The sequence below is a fragment of the Chrysemys picta genome, chromosome 6 (genome assembly GCF_011386835.1).
Source record: "Chrysemys picta bellii isolate R12L10 chromosome 6, ASM1138683v2, whole genome shotgun sequence".
Classification (NCBI taxonomy): Eukaryota; Metazoa; Chordata; order Testudines; family Emydidae; genus Chrysemys; species Chrysemys picta.
This window is the reverse complement of record NC_088796.1, coordinates 34,278,011-34,303,089: the sequence shown is the minus strand read 5'-3', so window position 1 is coordinate 34,303,089 and position 25,079 is coordinate 34,278,011. Positions and strand designations below refer to the sequence as shown.

General features: G+C 40.3%; 1 protein-coding gene across 1 annotated transcript in view; it reads right to left on the bottom strand.

Moving 5' to 3' along the window:
• MTREX (Mtr4 exosome RNA helicase) overlaps window positions 1-25,079 on the bottom strand; it is an 83,085-nt gene that overhangs the window by 49,619 nt on the left and 8,387 nt on the right. The window contains exons 4-15 of the mRNA XM_005300847.5: window positions 23,358-23,420; window positions 22,710-22,822; window positions 17,549-17,723; window positions 14,761-14,851; window positions 13,856-13,980; window positions 12,034-12,132; window positions 10,583-10,685; window positions 10,293-10,424; window positions 8,854-8,933; window positions 6,331-6,441; window positions 3,231-3,332; window positions 1,855-1,980 (exon numbers count right to left, since the gene is read on the bottom strand). Of these exons, the coding sequence (XP_005300904.3) occupies window positions 1,855-1,980; window positions 3,231-3,332; window positions 6,331-6,441; window positions 8,854-8,933; window positions 10,293-10,424; window positions 10,583-10,685; window positions 12,034-12,132; window positions 13,856-13,980; window positions 14,761-14,851; window positions 17,549-17,723; window positions 22,710-22,822; window positions 23,358-23,420 (1,320 nt within the window). The remainder of the gene's footprint in view (window positions 1-1,854; window positions 1,981-3,230; window positions 3,333-6,330; window positions 6,442-8,853; window positions 8,934-10,292; window positions 10,425-10,582; window positions 10,686-12,033; window positions 12,133-13,855; window positions 13,981-14,760; window positions 14,852-17,548; window positions 17,724-22,709; window positions 22,823-23,357; window positions 23,421-25,079) is intronic.

Here is a 25,079-nt window from a genome sequence, read left to right as displayed (position 1 = left end):
ACAACTGACTCATTCTCCTGCTACTGAGTTTAAGAAATAAACCTCACAAATGTTTATCATAAGAACATGCTCAAAGATTTGGACTGTTTTTGAAAAAAAGTCATTCAAAGTTTATGGCTTGTTTTTTAAAAACAGCAAGAAAAATATTTTACACAATATTTACTCCTGACAGAATTCTGCGCCCATGCAGGGGTGCAGAATTCATATGGCCCACATATTTCTGTGCCCTCTGTGCAGAAAAACACAAAAGAAATCGGGGGGGGGGGGGGGAAGACACACAGGCATCTCTTCCCTGGCAGCACATCTGTTCCAGCGTGCCTGGAGCAGCTTCAGAGATGCAAATCACTGTGGGGGAAAGGGGGCTGGTGTGCATGCCTGCAGGGGAGATATTGATCGCCATCAGGGCGTGGGGCTGACCAACAAGTGAGAGACTCTGTGCTAGTCTACACTGGAAACACTAAAGCACTGCTGCGGCAGCACTTCAACATGGCTTGTGTGCTTGCGGCACAACGCTGGGAGAGAGCTCTACCAGCACGCTTAAAAAAAAACCCACACACCTCCATGTGGAGCATAGCTCCCAGCACTGAGGCACTGTCTACAGTGGCGCTTTACAGTGCTGAAACTTGCTATGCTCAGGGGGGTGTTTTTTCACACCCGAGTGAGAAAGTTGCAGCGCTCTAAATTTCCAGTGTAGACAAGCCCTCAGTCCCTCTCTCTTGATACTGCGGCTGGAGAGGCATGGAAGAGGGTAAGTCTTTTTGTTATGCGGGAGGAAGGCTCTGTCCCCAAGGCAGAAGTGTAGCAGCCTGCCTGCCTAGTAAAAATGTAACTTCTTGAGAATTTAAAAAAAAAAAAAAACACATAATTAAATATTAGTATCATTTTACTAAAAATTGTTTGTTTTTAAGTTAAAGAAAATAGCTTTTGTAAAAAAAAAAAATTAACATTTTGTGTTGCTGTTGATGGTTAATTGATCTCATTCTCTGAGGCAAAAATGTAGCAACCTGTCTGCATAGTAATATTGTTAATTATTATATTGTTAGTTAACTGTTCCCATTCTCAGTCAATTCCCACAGGAGTATATGCGCTCATGTTTTTCTTGTGCCAAAGTGGCACAATGGGATTAGATTTTTATTTACCCATTTAAAAAAAAAAATGACAACTTTTGAGGGCAAATAAAACATTTACCAAGCAGTCAATAAAATGTCAGGACAATCAGAACCAAGCACTTCCCAAAGTACCAGCTAAGTCCAGGACAATGATTAGCAAAACTGTATGAGTTTCATGTGTGAAAGTCTGAGCAATTTAAAATGACATTCTACCCCCCCCCCCCCCCCCCGTTTGGTGTTCTGTAATGTACCAGGATTATAATCGGAATGCAGGGTATTAGTTACCAAGTATTTGTAACTTAACTTTCATGTGTTTAGGAAATACTGAATAGTTGTGACTTTTTTCTGTATTGTAGTTTAAATAACTTAAACAACTGAAACTGGTGTGAGTATACTGCATTATTTTGACAAATAAAATTTGCAGAATTTTTTATTTTTTAGCGCAGAATCCCCCCGGGAAGTAAATATTAAAATGAATCATGTTTCAGTCAAATGTGACTTCTGCAATATTGAACTTATTCCTGTCATACTCCCAAAGCAGTCTCACAAAACGCTTCCTTCATAAGCCAATCACGACTTGTATTAGCTATCTGGGATTAGGTGCTCCAGGATTCCTTTGTGCCACCAGTGCATTTGAAGAGTTTAAAGTGAGAATTTCATGCAAGGAAACTTTTCAAATGCATCAGATTTAATTCCATTCACCTTTCATATTCCTTGTATTTAAATAATCATAGTCTCAGCATACCTTAAGAAGCTGTTTGCCAATTGTTGGGCTCATCTTCTCATCTACCATAAGAATTACTATTCCTCTGTCATCCATACCTCGACGTCCTGCACGACCAGACATCTGAATATATTCACCTGAGGAGATCTAGAATTATAACAAAACAAAAAAAACTCTAACTTTTGCTGTAACTTAAGCAACAGCAGCACATTGATCCAGTTGCATGTTATAGTGACTGAGAACTGCAAAAAAAAACCCACCAAAGGCTGGTATAACAGATGTGATCTTTTCATGGAAATAAAGTAAACATACTATTCACAAAGCCACAAGTCCATGACTAAGGGTTTGTCTACACAGCCCAGCAGTGCGGACTCCCAGTGGAGAAGGTAGGAGGATGTGAGCTGCAGCGTGCAGTAAAGGGGCATGCTATAAATGCAGCTCAACATTTTAGTGCATACTGCAATTGACCCTTCCTGCAGTCCACACTGCGGGGCCATGTAGACAAGCCCTGAAGCACTAAGGGCTCGTCTATACTGAGAAATTCAGGTAAATTTTCCAAATTAAGTAAAGGTGTGAACTAAAAGTGGATTAGATAAACTGTATTAAACCTCTTGTGTGGATGCTCTCATTCAGAATTAAAGTGGCCTTAATTTGGTTTAATACAGTTTATCTAATCCACTTTTAATTAACACCTTTAGTTAATTTGGAAAAACCTTCATGAGTGTCCTCACATAGGCAAGTCCTTAGACATCACTGGGTTTTTTTGTTTGTTTGTTTGTTTGGGGGGGCTGCAGCTAATGTATCATGAGACTGCTGGGGGAGGAAGAGGTTAGTGAAAAAGTACGAATTCCAGTGTCCTAGGTCTACTGATAACAGCAAGTGCTGTATTTCCATCTCAATCAACTCAGAAATTGTAGTGGAGAGTGTCACCTAGTGCCTAGTGAGTATTTGGTTTTGCATTAGGCACTAGAAAACTACTTACCCAGGTTTTTTATATGAATCAATGGTTAGTTGGGAAAGATTCTGACAGGAAACATGGTTTCAGAATTGCGAAGAGGTTGTGTAGAATCTTTCAAATTTTTTAGACATACAGATCTTGCCTGTGTTTGGGTGCCCTTTTACTATTTTTATTAAAATAAAATGTGTTTTTATGAATACTCTATAATGAACCTACAATTTTAAAGAGGGCAGTTATAGATTTGATTTTACATTTTAATATGAATTGCACATTTAAAAATTACAATGATTATGAACAAAGTAAGAGCTTTGAAGTAAATATTTTTACTTCAGTGGATAAAGTGTCTCTAAAATAAATTCATTTCTCAGAACTATCTTCTATATGAATTTAAACAACTAAACTCACAATTATTCATCCCTGCATATTGAATTGCACTTACCCATCTGAAATCTTTCCCATCAAATTTGCGGGCACTTGTGAACAGCACTGTCCTGGCTGGCATATTAATTCCCATAGCAAAGGTCTCAGTTGCAAATAAGGCCTAAATAAACAGACAACAATATTAGACAACAAAATAAGAATTTATAACTTTATAACATTTAAATGATTAGAAGCAGCTACCTAAGACTTCCACATTTTAATCAGATTTAAAATGTACAATACATGCCTGAAACTGCAAACACTTATTTACCTGAACTGTGCATTACAGTAGATAAAATGTTGGCAATATCTAGGTACTTATAATACTTCCCCCTCCTCCCCGCCAACATGGGTACATCCCAAATACTAAAAACTGGAACAAGAACAATCTCTCCCCACCATTTCCCCCAACAGAAGAAACATATTAGCTAGTTTATAGTTATATGTTCATGTGGGCATGTGAAAAATGGACAGAAAGCAAAAGTCTAAGTGGTGAGTTTTGTATTAAATACTGAATACAGTGAAGTTAGTGGTCATTCTAAACTATTTTGATAGTGAGCCTTATAGTTTTGGCCCAGATTCTGGGATCATTTTGTCACCTGAGCTCACATGACATGGTTTTTTGTTTAGACTAATGAAATATAAAGAGACCTTTCTGATGCATCTCCTGATCAAGCTGAGAATTTAAATATACAGGGAAGGAGCTCATAAGACAGATTGTGGGGGGAAAAGGGAAAAACATTAGACTATGAAGAATAGAGCACTGACAATTATTGTTTCCATCTTTCTCATAAAAATATACTTTTTGTTATCTTTAGAACTTTATCACATCAAAGACAGTTAGCCAAAATTATTGCAGAACAAGAAAATTATATGAAAAAATTATTTACGTTTTAAAACACTATTTGCCCCCTCCTACAATGTCAGCAATGGTATTTTAGTAATGAAAAATAAAGAGTGTTGGTGAATTACAAGGATTATCTCGTACCAGCTCTCAAGATAGTGTTCTCATAAAAACAACAAATTACAATACGTGGGTATATAGTTGTGTGTCCTGCTGGGAATCTTTCAACTCCCCACCCCACAGTAACAGCAACTGATTTCATTTCTTGAAAGCACTTACTGTTAATTTTTAAGGCTTTTATTTAAACTAAATCTCAATACTGAGAGTTGAACTCTGCCTAGGATAAACCTAGGATGTGTGTGGAGTATATAGATTAGCATCTACAAAGGTGTTAAATAATTTGCTTGCAATGTTGTTGTAGATGTGTTGGTCCCAGGTTATGAGAGAAATAAGGTGGGTGAAGAAATTTCTTTTATTGGACCAACTTCTGTTGGTGGAAGGGTCAAGCTTTCAAGCTTCACAGAGCTCTTTTTCAAGTCTGGAGAAGGAAACTAGAGTGTGTAAGCTAAATACAAGGTGGGACAGATTGTTAAGCATAAGATATTCAAACATGTTGTAGGAGACCACTTAAAATGAAGTGGGCAATTAATACTTCTGGAGTTGTAGGACAATGGAGAGTTAGTAGGAAGAAAGGTGTGTTACAAGTTGTTGTAACAGACCGTAAAACCAGTGTCTCTGTTAAGTCCATGTTTTTTAGTGTCCAGCAGAATTATGAATTTAAGTTCTCATCTTGTCTTTTGAAGATGTTATGCAGTTTTCCTTTAAGAACAATCTATCCCATATTATATTTAGCTTCGACACTCTAGTTTCCTTCTCCAGAACTGAAATAGAGTTCTGTGAAGCTTGAAAGCTTGTTCCTTCCACCAACAGAGGTTGGTCCAATAAAAGATATTTCTTCACCCACCTTCTCTCCTTTAGGTAATTTGAGTTAATTGGCAATCAATCAATTCAAATTATAAGAGAAGCAAGAACTCTAGTCTAGACATACCATTACTCAGTTTATAACAGAATGGAGGGTTTGGCAACTGGCTGCATTCAGTCTGGGGTTTTGTCTACACAGCAATTTTCTGTGTTTGGAGTTTGTGAAAGTATAGCAGATGATTCTCACAATAGAGAATTTAGAAAGTTCTTCTTCTGAAGCTAGATTCCCTGAATTGCTATAACTTCAGGTTGCAGACGAAAAGGATAGGAAATGGGGAAAATTTATATAGATGAAATTCTATAATTTACTGCAATTCTAATATTTAACATGTAATTTATTTTTTGCATTTTTTTAAAAAAATATTGAACTGTTACAATTGGAGCTATAAAGCACACACATAAAAAGATACCTAAAGCAACAAAAGACTGGTAAATACATTGACTTTTCATTAAAAAGACCTCCCTCCTCCATCGCCATGCCCAGCTCCCTTAAGGAATAGCTGGTGCTTGGAAAAAGTGTTTCTAAAGAAGAAAAAAGGCACAGAGTTTGAAGCCTGATATGTTTGTTCTCTCTGGAAAAAGTCTCTAGTCATGAATAATTAAAAATAAAGTGGTGCCTCAGAGGAAGAAACTAAATGCCAATTGTGTTAGTTAATCCAAATTAGTAGAAAAACTCAAGCTTTCCAGAACTGTTGTATGGGTGGTCGAAGACACAGGCCTCTAGATAGTAAGCTTCACAAGCCCTTCTCTTCTCTGGGGCTGAAACCAGCGCGCCCCTTGTAACTAAAGCCCCAATCCCCAGTCGTTCCTCCCCCCGGCTGAAACTGGGATCAGAGAGCTCAGATTCCCAACCCATCCCCTCTTCCCCCTGCTGAAGATGGGAATGGAGCTGCGGGGCTGAAGCCCCGATCCCTGCCCCTGGCTGAAACCAGGAGCAGAGCTGAAGCCCCAATCCCCAGCACACCTCTCTCTCACCCCACTGAAGCTGGAAACTGAGCCGTGGGGCTGAAGCCCTGAGCCCCAGTGGTGGCAGCTCCAATTCCCCAGTCACTGAAGCTCCGACGCAGTACCGTATTTGCTTTCTTTTTTTTTTGGTTTGCGCTGCTGCCTGATTGAGGACTTCCGGTTTCACAGGGTGTTGGTTAGACTGAGAAGTCCATAACTCTGGTGTTCATATTTTTGAGGTTCTACTGCCTCACAATGTACTACTGTACATTTTCAAGAGAGTCAAAGCTAAAATAATTATGAAAAATACACAGACTTGCACCTAAATACAGAGGTATGAACTATATACCTTTATCAATCCTTCAGAAAAAAGAATTTCAATTGTTTCCTTTAAAATAGGAAGCAAACCACCATGATGAATGCCAATTCCTCGCTTCAAAAGAGGAAGCACATGCTCAACCTGTGAATACAGAGGGTAAGTGAATACGTCTATTTAGATATACTTTTAAACAAAAAGATAACAATTACGTGTAAAACATTTAACAGCTTGCTCTTATAGTTTTCATGTTATCCAACAATATAAGCACAAACAGATAAACAGACCTTTGACTTATTAAAGATTCACCCCCAATAAAAAGTGATCAAAGACAGAGGTCTGTTCTGGCTACTTGGGCTAGCACCTCAGATCACATATAAGAGGAATCTCCGATCCACAAGCTGTAGTAGCGTCTAGAGTTCTATTCAAGCATTCAAAGTTAAACAGGAAAATTCTCTAAATGCACTGTGAAAGACCATATAAAAAGTGACACTGGAAAGAAACAGAAGGCTCTACTTTCTTGTGACCCTTGAGCACTCCCTGGAAAGTGAAGCATTTATCTATGAAAGTAGAATAAGAACATACGGGATGTTTTGATTATTTCCTCTCCCTGTCAATGGAAACAGATATTCCCAAAGCCATGAATAGTACCCAGTGAAGCAAGCTTGACCTTGCTATTATGCCCAAGCAGCGCTTTACCTATTGCTTCCAAAGGAGAAGGTAAATAGAACTGCTGACTTGATGAACATATATATCCAGACTTGCAAATAAAACAAAATTTGAAGACAAAAATAATTTAGTCAATTTCAGCCAATCATATCCCTTAGTTTGTCAACATTCCAAACTCTCATAGCTTTGTTCAATATTCATAACTCAGCATTTCCTTACTGCTAAGCATGTTCTAAGTAATTTTAAAAATGAGAATATTTAAATTTGTAAGTTTACTTAAGAGTTTTTCTTACCCACATAGGGCATTTTTGGTAAACCAATATCTTCATACACATAAAAAATGGTTTTGTTTGGCTGCAATTTGATCATAAATTTATAGTCTTGAATTATCTTGTTCTATGAAAGCAGAATGTTCTGGTTGCAAACACTACATAGTTCAAATTCTGAACACTTTAAATTCTTCTAATCAAATCTAAAAATCCAAAATTATTTTAAACAAACATATACTCACTTGGTTAGCTTTGTTAATTAGAACTTCTTTTGTTCAGTTTCAGTGTCAAAACTGATCCAAGTATTCTTTCAGGATTAGATTTAATTATCCACAACAGGCAAAATATCAACCTATTCCATATACTATAAATAGGATTCCATTGTTACAAGCTTATACATCTATATCTGTGTGTGTATATATATCTATACTATATATAACACACCAGGCTTCAAAATAGTTTCAATTTTTTTCCATTCTGAATCCTGATTTTCAATTGCTCTGAACATTTACAAAAACTCAAAGGCTGAACTTTCCATGGCTTGTCTGAGAACAAGTACTTTTTTAAGACCTGGGTAAACTGCATGAAGTCATTATGTAAGTTAAAGGGAATGAAAAAAAAAAAATCAATCTTCCCGTTCTTCTGTCAGCTGTTCTCATGCAGTTAACTCCAAAATGGCTCCACTCTGAAAGCTGTAACTTTGCATACTAGTAGTCCTTAATGGAGAGTAGCATCTTGGTTAGGTTTTGAGGAAGAGAAGTATAAGTGATTGAAAAATAATTTCTGAGCATGCTTACTGGTTATCTACCAAGATTTTTTAACAGAGCCTCATGAAGTGACACCATAAAGTGATGCTGGCAGAACTTAAAAGCTCCCTGTTCTGCCTCAATGGCCTCATCTATGCTAGGGACTTTTAGGAGAGATTCCTGCCATCAATGAAGCTGAACCGACGGTAGCACTGGTGAGATGTTTTCCCTGACACGGGTATGGCCAAAAGCACAGGAGCTGCTACGCCCGTGGCAATTTCTACATTGAATCACAACGAAACTCTCCAAAAGGCTAATCAAATAACAGGACGAGAAAAAGTTGTGCATATAGAGCAAAAACAGAATAAAAAATATTAACCATCATTTTAGCAACTGTTACAAATTTGTTGCATTTTCAGTATTCTGCAACTCTAATTATATTTTTTTCCATTGTAAAGGTGCAACTATTCTCCTATAAATTGGAACGCAGCTGCTCTGTTAACTCGACTTCACAAAAAAATGACAAGGCAAAATTTGATAAAGAATAGAGAATCAATATCAAGTACATCTGAGCAACTTTCAATTAAAAAAAGTTTACACCTATTTGGAAATGTACACTTTATTAAAAAATAAGTCATTCAAAGTTACCCAGAAAATTGAGTAGAGCTATGGTTCAAAACAGTGGTAAAGTATCTATACCCTCTAAGTTTTAAATTAGCCCTCACTTTCAATCAAAACAAGTTACTGACATTATTCACAACACTTTTCATAAACAATCCATCATATATTTACCTAAAATACACTGTATCACATCAGGTATGAATTTTAGTATATGTTAACTGAAATTATTCTTAAGCAACCTCCACACTCACCTGAGGAAGTTTCTTGTCTTCATCAGAAAGACAGTCAATTGCATTATTAAATACTTCTTCAACCATCTTTTTTTCTTCATCTAAAAAAAGGAAACATCTACACATAAGCAAATTTTTTCCTGCAAATACCAACATGGTGGTATTGTAAACCATGTCAAATATAACTGCTAACTATTTTAAAGGTTTCAGCATTACTTTTTATAATGTAAGTTAGGAAGTCAGCATACATACTCAGCTAGTTAAAGAAAGTGACCTCCTAAAGTTACCTGCCTTGTACAATTGAAACACATGTATGAGGTACCAAAATAAAGGGTATAATTATGCAGCTGTACACTTAAGCTAATTTAAAAAAATTGCTTTATTTACAAACAAGTAGAGGGGAGAATTTTTAATTGCAATGATTACAGTCTGATGGTTGTACGTGTGGATTATGAGAACAAATATCCCGCTGCATATGACAGTGAATGCTACAATTAATTACACTGTGCCAGCATTGTGTAAAGACATTCTGTTGACGAGTAGACAAGGTCCCTGCCCTGAAGGGTTCACAATCTACGATGACTTCTAATACATCTCCCTCTATACAGTTACTCCTAAAATTCTCAAAAAGTCTTAAATTAATCTTATTCTTTTCCCAAGTTAAGATGAAATGTTGGAGGGCTTTTTTGGGAGGGAAACTGAGCAGTTGAGGAAGATCAGTTTAGTTATGTTACATGAGCAAGAAAAACATTTTTCTGCTTCTGAGAAATTACTCAGATGCCAAACTGATAACTCAAAAGACAGGGAAGGGAGGTGGGGGAACAACTTGGCATGTGGCCAATCATTTCTCAACTTGTGCAACCGTTCCTGAAAGTAGCTGAACTGTTACTGCTGTTCCAAGATGCACTGCAGGTAAAACTAAGGGCATGTCTATACAAACACTTACTTCATGGCAAACTGGGAAGTAAATCTTCAGCGCTCCAGTGTGCCATGTACTAACTGTCTGGGTAGTCCTTGCTCTAATGGGCACTAAAAATTCCCTAGGTCACATTGATGTACTGCTCATTCAAACCATAGAACATCAGTGTGCACTAGGAAACACAGAACACAGTAGCAGAGTCTACACAGACAGTTAGTGCACTATAGAATTACTGTGTGGCAAGCATGTGTTTAGGTACCCATGCCCTATCTAAGGTTCAGAATGAAAAGCCATCTCAACATTGTACGCTCATTAGATCCTCTAGTGGCGCCAGCAATTTCAACTACAATTAGCTTAATTTATTAAGACTATATATAACTGAAAAGTTCTGCATTTCCATATCTATGTATTGTAGGTCTACTTTTTTCACATTAGATACAAAAGTCTGAAATAAAGTAGAGATCTGACTAGAAAGGCCTCACATAATTTATGCAAACCTGCATTTAGAAATAAAACCACACTACAACTTATTTATCTGTACCTGTGTTGAAGTCTAATTTTGTCATCTGAAGTGCATAGGCTTCACAATCTTTCTTACTGAAACTGAATATAATTACAGGCTGGAAATTCCTTTCCATGATCATCTTCACTATCTTAAATACATTTGATGGTCCTGCAAAGACAAAACATGAATTTGGAAGTTACATTAGTAGAAAAGTCTCTTAATCTAGACACATGCACTAACAGCATTCTTGTTTTCAGTTTTAAAATAACTTAATTCATCTTTGTATTATATAAGAACCATTTTAAAATACAAGGTTTCAAACTCACCTTTTGTTCCTCCTTTCCTGCCCTTCTGGTCTCCTTTTGCTAAGTCACCTGCATCTCTAAGTACTTGCATCGCTGTGTTAAAGTTATCTTCTCTGAAATCACCCTAGAAATTAATGTAACTTTTGTAAGCAATTTCACTTCCCCAATTAAAACTTTATAATGGGTCAGAAATAAGACATTTTAAGTCAGAATACAAAGCAAAAAAAATTGAAATTATTTATAAAAAAAATAAAGTACTACCATAAATTAGCCTGCGACCCCTTTTATTGGGGGAATGTAGAAGCACGTTTGCATGCAAGAATATGAACTTACAGAGAAATTAACAAAGAAGCAACATACTATGCTGCCTTTATTTGGCTCTGTATTATGATACTGACATAACTGCTGGACCTGGAATTATGAATAGCCTGATTTGAGTCTAGTACTGCTCCCAGTGACAACAGTTGTTATGAGAAGGGTCCTACCGAATTCACGGCCGTGAAATCTCATCTCCCCCATTGAAATCTGGCTGTTGTAGAGAAGACCAGATTTCACGGAGCTGAGTGGCCAGAGAACAGTGGCTGCTAGCTGGGAGCCCAGCTCTGAAGGCAGCACCGCTGACAGCATCAGCACAGAAGTGAGGGTGGCGTGGTATGGTATTGCTACACCCTTACTTCTGCGCTGCTGCTGGAGCTAGCACTACCTTCAGAACTGGGTGCCCAGCCTGCAGCTGTCCTCCGGCCACACAGCTCTGAAGGCAGCAATGCAGAAGTACGGGTGGCAATACCGCGACCCCCCTGCAATAGACTTGGGACACCCCCCCATAGTCCACTTTGGTTCGGTACCCCCACAATTACAACACTGTGAAATTTACAATTTAAATATCTGAAACTGTGAAATTTACAGTTTTTAAAATCCTATGATCGTGAAATTGACCAAAATGGATCATTAATTTGGTAGGGTCCTAGTCATGAGATGTGTATTTTAAGATTTTGTATTTCTGGATCACAAGGTTTTTTGGTTTTTGTTTTTTTTTACATGCAGGGGAGAAACAGTGTTGACAAAATAAGGGGACACTGCGCAGATAATCAAGTTAGCACCTCATGAGGGGGAAAGTTCCTACTCAAACTCTTGAGCACCTCAATGTGGCACATCATACCCACCTGAATTTTGGGACATTAAATAAAATAATTGCTGTGTTCTATACCACTGTAATGTTTAACAGCAATCAGAGCACCATGGTCAGAAGTTTGTTTTTCTTTTCTTTTTTTTTTTTTTTAAATGAAGGGAGGGGATTATCCCACATAGACCTATTTTGTCTGTCAAACAGGTAGGGATAGGTTGAATCAGTGGTCAAAATTTTTGCCACAAGTTAATGGGTGGAAGGAAATTCAAAGCCAAATTTTGAAAAGAACAGTCTCATAATTATTGAAAGCACAGACAATCTTTCAAACAAACTAAATATGTCTTACATTTTCATCAACCACAAGGTGGAGTCCATCCCCCCCTGCTGGGAAGATATAATGTTGCAGAGGAGTAGGTCGATAATCTGTGTAAATCACATGGCAAGGCTAAGAGGGGAGAAGCAAAACAATTTACTTCTTTGCTACTATAAATATGGTATTTATTCAAACAATAAATACACCCCCTTGACCACAGTCTGGAGACAGCACTTTCCAGAGAAAAATCAAAAATATTTTAAATCCCAAAACAACAAAAGATCGTGATCAGTCACACTTCTCTTATTAGAGCACAATCAGGAATGCAAAACCATGTTTGCTTTAGACGCTCATACATTACTCTCTGCACTGAGAGTTGTGGGGGAAGCTAGGGTGTGACTGTACAGTGCACCAGCTTGTATGCGGACACTGCTACAGTGCAGTCAAGTCCCAGAGTAAATTTAGTAAACATAGTAAACTATGCTTTCAAGCAACATTATTCTAAGGGCTAGTCTACACTGGCAGCGCTCTAACGTGGCTTGTGTGGTCTTAAACAAAACAAAACCAAACAAAAAAAACACCTCCACAAGGGGTGTAGCTCCCAGCACTGGTGCACTGTCTACACTGGCGCTTTATAGCGCTGAAACTTGCTGCGCTCAGGGGGTTGTTTTTTCACCCCCCCAAGCGAGAAAGTTGCAGCGCTGTAAATTGCCCGTGTAGACAAGCCCAGAGTGAGTCTGTCTCACTCATTCGCATGCAGGCACGAGCCCTCTTACTGTCTCTCCATGGACACATGCACACCTAGCCTCCCCCCCACAGTGATCTGCTCTCGGTTGCTGGCTGCTCCAAGCAGACATGCCCGGGCTGCTATGGAAGGGGCGAGTGTTCCCCAGAGATTTCTTTGCTCCCCCATTTTTCTGCAGGGTGAAGAATTCCCCCAGGATTAAGATTCAAACCCTGGCTCGCCATATAGTAACTTGCCATGTAGACAAGCCCTGATGGAAAGTTAGGCCTAAAACATATTATCCAAAATATTTATATAGTACTAACAGTGTCTCTTAGGGAAGGAAAAAAAAATACAAATACTTTTCAGGAACACACAATTACAAGCTCAATGTAAAAGCCTCAATTATTGGAGGGATACAGCAGTAAATAAGTCTTGCTCCAATTTAACAGTTACAAAGAAACCTTATGACTTAACAAATGCTGAGACCTACCAGAATATAAAAATCAAAACAACGAAACAAAGATTAAAAACTCCTAATTTAATTTCCACTTACTGTCACACATTGCGAAGAAATTTGCACTGTACCCCTCTCCCCAAAAAGCACACAAAGTATTCCTTTTATAAAAGATTAAAAAGTCACTGTGAACTTAAAAATTGTATTTTACACCAATTTCCTTTCCTAGGTTACTATAATTGGGTTATTGAAACTCAGCGTTTTTAAATCCAACTCATGTTTCACGATTTATGCTTTTTACATTAGACAAATGATAAAAAAAAAAAAATGTCTATTTTCTCTCATACACACCCCCACACACAATCTTTTTGTTCATGTTCTCTGTGCTGCATTGTTTGGGATGCAAACACTTCAGGGGAATGTTTACTTGTTTAAAACAACTCCTGCATTAGGATTTTAAATATATAAACATTTATATTGTTTTACAAAACAGTAGATTTGTTTTTACATAGTCAAAATTTTGTGCCAATTTTGAGTTGACAACATCTTTTTAATTTAAACTGTAAAAGCACCACAACCTATCTAAGAATCGAGTTCCCATACACTTATCAGATAGTCCACTTTTTAAGATGGAGATCTTGTGGATCAGACCCCACCCAACAATGACTCCAGACCTGTTTATGAAGATGGCAAATCCATTCAGCAAACTGGCGGGCATTCGGAATAGTGGCAGAAAGAAACACGTAGTGAACATTGTCAGGTAGCAAAATAATGGTCTCCTCCCAAACCACACCACGTTCTGAAAACAGAAGATGCACATGACAAATTATATGAAGGCTGCACAACCACCCCTCCCCACCTATTGAGTTCCAGGCACAAGCACTCTGGTCACTGCAGCTCTAATTAATTATTCCAGAGCAGACCTCACTAAGAAAAGCTGTGCCTAATTGATGGGCTGAGGAGCACTAATAGGCTAATTAGGCCATTAGGCAGATGATACAAAAGGCACAGCAAAGAAGTAGGCTGAGGGGAAGCAGACAGACAGACACATACTGAGGCTATGTCTACACTACCGCGGTAAATCGACCTACGCTATGCAACTACAGCTACGTGAATAACGTAGCTGGAGTCGACGTACCTTAGGCCGAGTTAATGCAGGGTCTACACTGCAGGGGGTCGACGGGAGAAAATCTCCTGTCGACTTACCTTACTCTTCTCGTTGGGCGCAGAGTACAGGTGTCAGCTGGAGAGTGATCTGCAGTCGATTTGGCGGGTCTTTACTAGACCCGCTAAATAGACCGTTGGTGGATCGATCTCAGAGCCTCGATCCTGGCTGGAGTGTAGACCTTCCCTCACTCTGCTCTTCACTGATGACTCCCCAGAATTGTAGGTGTAAGGTTGTCCAGCATACAAGATGGTGGGAACCAACATTGTAAATAAACCATATAGGGTGTTTTACCAACAAAAGGTCTCTGAGCTGTTTGTGGACTTGAGCAGAGGCAGGAGCGAGCAGGCCATGCCACAGATGGTAAAAAGAATATACTATTTACTTCATAGCAAAATTGTAAATACACCATACCTGAGTCTCTCATATAATGGATTTCATCAAATATAACCCAGGCAACCTCTCGCATAACTTCAGAACCTCTGTAGAGCATACTTCTCAAAATCTGAAGAAAATAAAAGGGTGCAAATGATGAATCTAGCACTTAAGTAACAATTATTACTACTGAATGTACTCTGTTTTCAAGGATCTCCTTAAGAAAGTTTCACAGAGATGTTTGGCTCATGTTCATATGGCAATATGAAACCTTAATTTGTAATTTAAAAAACTACACATTTAGAGTTAGACTATTAAGAAGAATATCAAATCTGTAGCAAGCTTCTCCTAGAAATAATTATAAGATACTCCTCACAATAAACTCTAATCAAACTCAACAACATGATTTGAACCTGTTCCCCCCCACACCCCCCGGAGATACAGTGAAGGAATAAGGGGCTGAATTTATTGCCATTACTCTGATTCTCCATTTGATAGCATGTTACCACTAAATTTCAGGACCAGTTCAGCTTAATGTTCTTTTAAACCTTCATTCACCCAAAAGATGCCACACAGGTAATTATTATGTTAAGGGGAAATCCTTTAAAGCCTAAGAGTTCTTCCCACTCAAGTTTTTCTCCTAAAAACTATTTACTTCTTTAAAGTGACTTCTGCTTATTCCCACTTGTGGGAATCTATTGAGCAGTACAGCCCCCCTCCAGAAAGGTAGGCTGAGAAGTTCTAACTAAACAAAGATTGCAGAATTGGTTCCAGAATAATCTGACCTAGATGCCAAGCTGAGAGAGCAGTGGTGAGTAAATGTGTACAGCGAACTGCAGGTCTGTTTTCCACCAACTTCTAAGATGGAAACACGACAAAGACTTGCTATCAATGCTGCCTTAGCCACAGTGGGGTGAGTCATAAGATCCTGAGGAACTGACACCCAAGCTAACGTAATATGTCAAAGTACTCAATCTAATCTACTGATGCAGGGGATGAATGGAAGTAGTATTCCTTTTAAAAACTGATTCCCAAAAGCTATAAAAAAAATCTTGCTAACTTTAAGTGCCTCAGTCCTACCCAAATAAAAACTTAAAGTCCTCAACATATAGGATAATTTTCCCCAGGTAATAATGAAATTTTGGAAAGACCATCAGGAGAGCAATAATCTGAGTCAGGTGGAATTCAAGACACCATTTTTTATACAAGCTTGGACTACTTTATCCCTGTGAAATATGATGACAAGAAATCAGCTGAGTATGCAACACTCACTCTTCTTGCAGATGTAACTGATTAAAAATACTGTCTTTAATAACAGGTGGAATCTCCAAAGGTCTCAAAAAGAGAGTCCATCAACCCTGTCAGCACCAGGCTGAAGTACCATTTTGCAATGGCTTTTCTGACTAATGGGAAGATTGTCATTTCAGGAGTCTTGTGACTTGACTGAAAACAACAGAACTGTTTACCGACAGATATGGTGAGAGTGTACGCAATTGCACCTTCATAGAAAAACAAGAGAGGATGAGAGGCCACAAATAATAAATAACCTAAAAGAGATTATATGGATGTAGCATATGGATACAGATTGGCTGCTCACAGAGAAAGCCATTTCAGAGCAGAGGGCTTTTTGGACTACAATAAAATTAGTCAGCCTCCCGTGAACAAACAGCAAGGTCAACTGAGATGTTCAGATATTCCTGAAAGAGCTGGTCTGATGACACCACTAAGAGAAACAGAAGCTTCCCTGAAAGATCCATTCATCAACACAGTCTAGACCAGTGTTTCTCAACCTTTTTGGGTGGGTGACCCTCTCTGAACTTAAAAAAAAAAAAAAAAAAAAAAAAAAAGTGTGACCCGACCCCCCCACACTTGAAAAAAATTGCAACCCCTTACCCAGAGCTGAAGCATTTCACATCGCTGTCTGTTACCCAACGAAATTTGAAGACAGACAGCTCCATTTCTTGAGTCAGATCTACCATTGTTTAAGTCAAGGACCATGCACATCATCTCAAACCTGAGTAAGTCAGGCACCAGCCCCACAAAGCCATTGCCTCCTGATAGAGTTGTTGAGAAATGAGCAACACCTTAATTGCTGAGGAAGACATGGAAGCTCTGCTGCCTACTGGTGCAAGCTTGAGATGTGAAGCACTTACACAATGAGCAGCAATCTAGACTTCCCCAGGCAGAGGAAACAACAGGTACGTGAATCCACCTCTGGAACTACAGGGAAGCATGAGGCATACTACCGCAGTAAGTCCTTAGTGACTTGATTGGCCATGAGAAAAAGGTCGAAGGATCATACATTTAGAATAAAACCGTAATGTGCAATGGGGCACACTACCTAATATTTACTAACTAGCTAAACTACAATAGAACAGTAAATATGGAAGCATTACCATTCACCTGCAGCTAGCTGAGAAAAAGGAAGAAACTGCAATGTTTGAGGCCATGTCACCCTTTTACAATCTGGTTCCGAAAATTCAGTACTTAGAAAGGGAAAACATGCAGCCCTAACAGGCACTGCTTTCCAGAAGGTTCCTGAGGCACCACAGTGCCTGGGACACATCTCAAAAATGTGAGCATACAGAAGTCATTTCAAAGTAGTTAATTCCCACCCACCCCAATCAGAGACTAAATTGAAGGCAGGGGAAGTTGTGAGGGCAGAGGGAACTTAAAATGTTGTGTTATTTTTAAACATAATTCACTCAGTATAATCTTTGTTGGAAATCTTTCTGTTTCAGCCATTCTCAACAGCATGGGCCAAAAATACTCCAGCAGAGACAAAAAGGAAAAACAAAAGGACTAAGTACTACCTACTTAAACATACCTCTGTTGTCATTACAAGACAAGAAGCTGTAGGATTAATGGTGACATCCCCAGTCATCAAACCAACATCCTGAAATTCTTCATACATCTCACGATACTTCTGGTTACTCAGAGCTTTAATGGGACTGGTAAATATCACACGCTGTTTCTCCCTCAAAGCCAAGGCAATCGCATACCTACAATATAATATTAAATACATGTGAGACATTTACACCTTTCTACCATTCCATGAAAAGTAAAAATCTATCACAAAAGACTGGTAACAAAATAGGAATCCTTTCATCTGTTGGTTATCAGTTTCAATTTAATCCAAGCTGGTAGAACTTATATATCATTGCACAGAGACTCTGTAAGTTACACTTGGCAAATTAGATTTGTTAAATAAGTTAAGTAGTGACTGTGACGGGTTATCCCCCACTCCGGGGTGCCACCTGATGTACAGGGGTACCACTGAGCCCGCCTGTTCCACCAGTCTGGGCTCCCTTACACTGACCGGCTGAGCCAGGCCCTCAAGCGTCCTCCAGCACACACAGTAGGGGGACACCCAGCTGCAGAAAGACAGAGACACTGAGATCAGCTCTGCATGGAAAGACTCAGGTAGGGAATTGCCTAGCACACAAGTGTACACCTGCTCTGGAATGTAAACCCAAAATTCTATTGTCTTGCGCTGCACAGGGAACTGTACAGCGTAAGCTAACTGAAATTCACCTCCTTCCTCAATGTGGAGGAAGATATGCACTGCTTTTTGCCCCCCCCCCCCCCCGTTATGAATTTCACAAACTGGTTTTAGAGAAAACAAAGCCAAGTTTATTAACTACAAAGGTAGATTTTAAGTGATTATAAGGGATAGCAAATAGATCAAAGCAGATTACTGAACAAATAAAACAAACACCAAACTAAGCTTAATACACTAAAGAAACTGGTTACAAGCTGTGCTCCCTGTAAGCTGCACGCTTGGGCGGCTGCCCAGGAGAGAGTCAAATGCCACCAAGCTGATTAGCAGGGCGCACACAGCCGGCAGCATGTGCTCCGTCCTACAGCTGCTCCCAGGACCCTCCTGCTGGCTGTGCAGAGCGGGAGGGCGGGGGAAGAGGGAAGGGGAGGAGGGTGCAGATCTCAGGGTGTCCCCCTCCCTCCACCCCGTACCCCATCTCCGCAGAGCAGGGGAGAGGGGACACAGCTGGCTCAGGACTGAGTCAGGACTCGGAGCTGCTGCGGTGAATTGTGAGTGACTGAATGCCTTTCTTAAAGAGACAGTGCATTGTTTCTGAGATTTCTCCAGCAGTCAGTTCACACAGTTTCTTTCTTTCTCTCACACATGCTCTTTGTCTCACACACACGCTGTCTCTTTCGCACTCACCTCCCAACACATACTTGTATTATTATTATTGTTGTTACTTCTTGGTACTTCCCGCAATGCACATATATTGTCTGTAATTTTATTCTTTCAAACTTTGTTATTTTAGTGTTTTGACTGGTCTATGCATTTCGTAATTTTTATTTCTCTTACACTTAAATTTAATTCTGAGTAGGGAGTTCTAAAATGCCTAACCTGTCCTGGCTGAAGTAATTATCCCTATGGTAACTTTTAAAAATATATATTATATCTAGGTTTTATGTTTCTACTGGTGTGGTGCACATTCCTTGGTGCACATAAAATTTATTCCACACATGGCTGGAAAAAATTAGAGGGAACATTGGTTACAAGCAGTAATTCACCCTAAATGTTGTTTTAGGCACTTCTTTCACAGGCCAGACACCTTTTCCAGCCTGGCCTCAACTCTTCTCCACCCCTTTTGTCTTTGTTTCTTAGGCCTTGTTTACACTGGCAAGTTTCCGTGCAGTAAAGCAGAGTTCTGTGTTGTAACTCCCGAGGTGTACACATTGTCAAGCCACTTAGTGTGCTGAAACTGCACAGTTGCAACGTTGTTTAAAAAAACATCACCCCAAGAGACGTACAGCTTTCTGTGCCAGGGCTACAGCACTGCGGTGCCAGTATAGACACCCTGGTCGATTACAGCACTGCAATTGGCCTCTGGGAGGTGTCCCACAATGCCTGTTCTTGCCTCTCTGGTCATCGGTTTGAACTCTATTGCCCTGCCCTCAGGTGACCAACAGTCATCCCCACCATGTAAATTCCTTTGGAATTTTGAAAGTCCCCTTCCTGTTTGCTCGCTGATGCATGCAGTGGTCTCAGCGCATCTTTCCAGGTGGCCATGCCTGCTCCATGTACCAGGCAATCCCCCGCTTGGAGCAATGCCGAGCTGCTGGACCGCATCAGCATTTGGGGAGAGGAGGCTGTCCAGTCCTAGCTGCGCTCCAGCCTTAGGAATTATGATACCTACGGACAGATTTCATGATGCATGACAGAAAGGGGCCATGACCTGGACACATTGCAGTGCAGGGTCAAAGTGAAGAAGCTGTGGAATGCCTACCACAAGGCAGGTGGGAGGCAAACCACCGCTCTGGAGCTGCGCCCACGAGCTTCTGGTTCCAGAAAGAGCTGGACATGATACTCGGTGGTGACCCCACCTCAACTGCGAAGGCCACTATGGATACTTCAGCAGTTCGCCTGCCAGTAGAGAGTGGACCAAGCCAGGAGGAGGAAATCTTGGATGAGGACGTGGAGAGAGACCCAGGGGCAGAGGATGACTTGGAGGTCAGAGACGCATGCAGCCCGGAGCCCTTTTCTACCTCGGAGGAGACTAGCCAATCACAACTGTTGGATCATGGCGAAGCACAAACAGGAGAGGAGACCCCTGGTAAGTGGATTTGATTTTGGGAATTGCTGAAGCGAGATGTTGGGGGCAGGAGGGTTGCAGAAAACAGGATTGTGCCTGTATGATGCGCGTACCACCACATGCCTCGTCTGAGCGGCAGAACAGGCTGTTGATTGACTCCCTCACTTCACGGGAATCTGCCTCACCCAGGAAACTCTCGTGGAGATACTGGGCAATCCGCTGCCGCAGGTTCTTTGGCAGAGCTGCTTTGTTTCTTGCCCATTAACGGTAACTTTCCCGCACCACTCTGCCATCACTGGGGGTGGGGGGGAACAGACTATTGCTGCACACAGGCGAGCCGCATAAGGGCCAGGGCAGAAGCCGCAGTCTTGGAGAAGCCCCTCCCTTGATTCCCTGCTCACCCTCGGCAGCAAGATATATTCCATAATGAACACAGCCTGTGGAAAATGTGGGGACAGGAATGATTATCAGGCCCCCCCCTACAGTGCTGGCTCTCCCCAAGAGCCATGTGCCTAGTGTACAGTAGGGTCTGGGAACACTGATTTATCCTGCCCCTGTGACTACTCACCATTTTGGGGGTCTTGTGGCTCATGTGTACTTGCCTGGGGTCAGCCAGTAGATGTTTTCAGCAGTCATCCCGGGCGGAGATTTAGTGAAGAAAGATCCCTGATTAACTTATTTCCGTGCCTTAAATAGGATTTAAATATGGCAGGATTCCTTGGTTTCGCAGTTTGAACCCCACCCCCTATTAGTGGAAAAATACTAGTAGCCCAAGATGAAGTTCAGTACCAGGTGACATGATCACAGTGTCAAAGCAGCCATAAGTCAAAGGCCATTTGAAGCATCCCAGGAAGATGGGAGATTAGCACCTTCAAAGACCTATTGTCCTCCCTAATGGTTCATTGACTTGTCCCCAGCTAACCAGCCAGACTGATTGCATTTTGTCTGGTGAGTGTTCCCCAGGTGCAAACATTTTTGTAATTGATACATAGTCAATATTCCTAACTGTAGATACAAAAATGATACATGCATACAAATAGGACAATCACATTCAGCAAATCATAACCTTTCCAATGATCTCTCACATGACTTATCTTGCACAAAACACATTAGTTATGCCATATTCATATTATAACAATATTTCTATGAAGAATATGGGGCATAGTGTCACAGTGATCTGAAATCCTTACAGAAGATAATTATAGAAAAAAATTTGAGAGAAAGCGTTAAATGTGAACAAAGACTGAGCTACCGTTTTATCTCAAGAGGTGCTCTCTCCAGTTGAGGGTAGAGCAGGGGTTCTCAAACTGGGGGTTGGGACCCCTCAAGGGGTCGCGAGGTTATTACATGGGGGGTCGCGAGCTGTCAACCTCCACTTTGCCAAACCCCACTTTGCCTCCAACATTTATAATGGCGCTAAATATATAAAAAAGTGTTTTAAATTCATAAGTGGGGGTCGCACTCAAAGACTTGCTATGTGAAAGGGGTCACCAGTACAAAAGTTTGAGAAACACTGGGGTAGAGGCCTCTTATTGCCAAACGAAAGCATAGGGGAAAATTTATAGAACTGCTTCCCATGCCAATATCCACATTCTATGGTTAAATAATAGACATCAGCCTACAATGAAGTCAAACCATTACCTCTCAACAAAAAACAAAAATCAATGATTTGACTACGAATTACAGCCTAGAGACAGAAAACACAGCATGGTGATTTTCTAAAATCAGTCAACCTGTGGGACTTGTTGCCAGGGAATGTTATGTAGGCCAAAACTTTAACAGGGGTCAAAAAAGAATTAGATAAATTCATGGAGGATAGGTTCATCTATGGCTATTAGCCAAGATGGTCAGGTATGCAACTCCATGGTCCAGGTGTCCTTAGCCTCTGACTACCAGAAGCTGGGAGTGGGCAACATGGGATGGATCACTCAATGATTGCCAGTTCTGTTCCCTCTGAAGCACCTGCATTGACCACTGTGGGTAGACAGGATAGGATATTGGGCTAGATGGATCACTGGTCTGACCCAGTATGGCTGTTCTTATGTTCTTATCTAAATATCTGTGTTGCAACAAGTGTTTTCCTTTCATCCTACATAAAAAAAACATCAACAGAAGCAGACTGTTTCCAAAAAAACAAAAACAAAACAGTCTAAAAGTGGAGAAATCTTCCACCACTCTCACTTGCTAAGCACAATGAAGAAAATAACTTTTGTTTTAAATTTTAACACACCTGAAGTAGTCAAAATATTTGTAAGTCATTAAGTCACACTGTACTACTGGCAACAGACTACTTTAGAAAGTGTGACTGATTCTACAGAACCTTTAAAAGTTTTCCTCTTGAGAATGACATATAGTTCAGCAGAACGATCAGGGGAAACCACACTATTCACTCTTACAAAAATCTATCACAAAATTACTTACTCTGCACACACAGTTTTGCCAGCTGACGTATGAGCTGACACTAAAACAGACTGATTGTTATCCACACAAAGAATGGCTTCTCTTTGAAAAGCATCAAGAATGAATGGATATTCCTAAAAAGAAAAGAAAAAATGCATTTAAAAGAAAAACACTTTATAGCTTAAATTTACAGCCTCGAGTGAAATTTTGTGACTAGTTACCATCTCATTCCACTTGAAAATAGTATTTTATAACAGCTTTTTATTTAGATTTTGAATTAACTTACTTTGAGAGTTAAGTTTGAGAGTCTCAGCCTAATCCGTAACTGATGTAAAATGGCAGATCTAGGCCTTTATATGTTTAGATTTTGTATGGAGTTTATTACGAAAATAAAAGAAGAACAAACCCACAGTTTATACCACTGGAGCCACTGAATGATGCTGTCAAATGGGTGGTGGAAACCAAACCAGAACAATCTCCCCATCTAGCTCTAACAAAAAATTACACTAAAGACAAACATTCATCTACTCATTCAGTACAGAGACCAGTTTTTAAAGGTTTCCTTTTACGTCACTGCTGCTGATAGGGCCCATTTATCCCCATCTATCTATTTATAGCCTACAGGCTATACATCTGTATTTTGTTTTTTCTTTTAAATCTAGAACACACCTTTGCAGCTTTTCCAGTTCTTGGCTTGAGGGCTATGAAGTCTTCATTTGCAGGAAGTGCAACCTGACAATACATATTTTAAACAAAAACAGAAAAAAACACCAAGTTTTAGAATGCTTTGTGTTCAAGGTGATTCTTAATTACAATGCAGCCACTCTGGCTCAAACTACTATTCAATCAGTATTATCAAGCTAAACAAAGTGGGTCAGGACTCAGGAGACAAACAAAACACAGGAATTTACTTTTGACTTTTCAACTTTTATAACACTGCTTCTTATGTTTTGTCAAATGTTCCCTTTTTTTCTTCAAACCCATTTTTTTCAAGCTATCACTAATAAGTTCTATTCCCTCCTTTTCCTGGTGTACCATCTACTGTTTTGTCTTGTCTTAGATTGTTAGCAATTCAGGATAAGGAACATTGCAATATATGACTGTAAGCTACTGTTTTACTACTCCTAGGGAAATTCTGCATCAAAAAATTAAAAATTCTGCACACATTTTAAAATTCTTCAAAATTATGCATATTATCAGTCAAAATAACACAATATAATCACAACAGTTTCAATTATTTTGGCAATGTATTTCAAAATACCTGTCAGCAAGTATGTCGGTAACAATACAGACAAAAAAAAAAAAAAAAGATTCAGGAAACATTTTTTGATAAATAGATTCCTTACTAGGCATATTAATACAGAACTTGATGCATCTTTGTTGACAGTTATCTTCTTTTCCAATGAAATTAAATATTTCATTTAAACAAAGTCATTATACAAAAGTATTGTAACGACCTGACCTAAGAGGGCGCTAGCGTCTGTCATGTCTTGTCCAAGTTCAAGCTTCTATGTGTATTGTAAGGTTTTTGGGTCACACCACTGTAGCGGGAGGGGATTGGTGAGTTAGCGGTAGTTTAATTGTAGGATTGGAGGTAGTTAGCATGGGGAAGGGAGACCCCAGGTAGCATGTGTATGTCAGGGAAAGTGCGTACATGCACATTTGTGTGGGTTAGGTTGTGTGCATGGTTCACCCACCAACACCCCTTTGTCTCCGGAAGTAGTAGGTGTGCCCCTGTGCCAGGTGCGGGCAGGAGTGTTGGGGAGGCAGGGGGCAGCGATAGCTGGGAGGGTTCAGGCTGACAGGGACTAAAAGAGGAAGGGTGGCACCACTAGAATCAGACGCACACAGAGTGGTGCTCAGGATGAAGTGCTACTGTACAGTGTGAGTGAGACTGCTGCACCCATCGAGAGGCCTACGGTTCCAGCCTGTGTGTAAGCTGAGTTATAGGGCTAGAGCAGGGGTCAGCAACCTTTGACAAGTGGTATGCCAAGTCTTCATTTATTTACTGTAATTTAAGGTTTTGCATGCCAGTAATACATTTTACATTTACAGGGGCTGGCGGACGGAACCCCAGACCAGCAGTGGGGGCAGCAGACGGAACCCCAGACTGGCGGTAGGCTGAGCCCCTCAGCCTGCTGCCTGTCTGGGGTTCCATCTGCCAGCCCCTGCCAGCCGGAGTCCCAGCTGCCAGCCCTGCTCAGCCCGCTGCCAGCCTGGGGTTCCGTCCATCCCGGCAGGCAGCAGGCTGAGCGGGGCTGGCGGCCAGGACCCCGGTTGGCGCAGAGTGCCACTAAAAATCAGCTTGCGTGCCGCCTTTGGCACGCGTGCTGCAGGTTGCCAACCCCTGGCCTAGAGAGACAGCTGTGAGTAGTGTTACACTAGGGGATC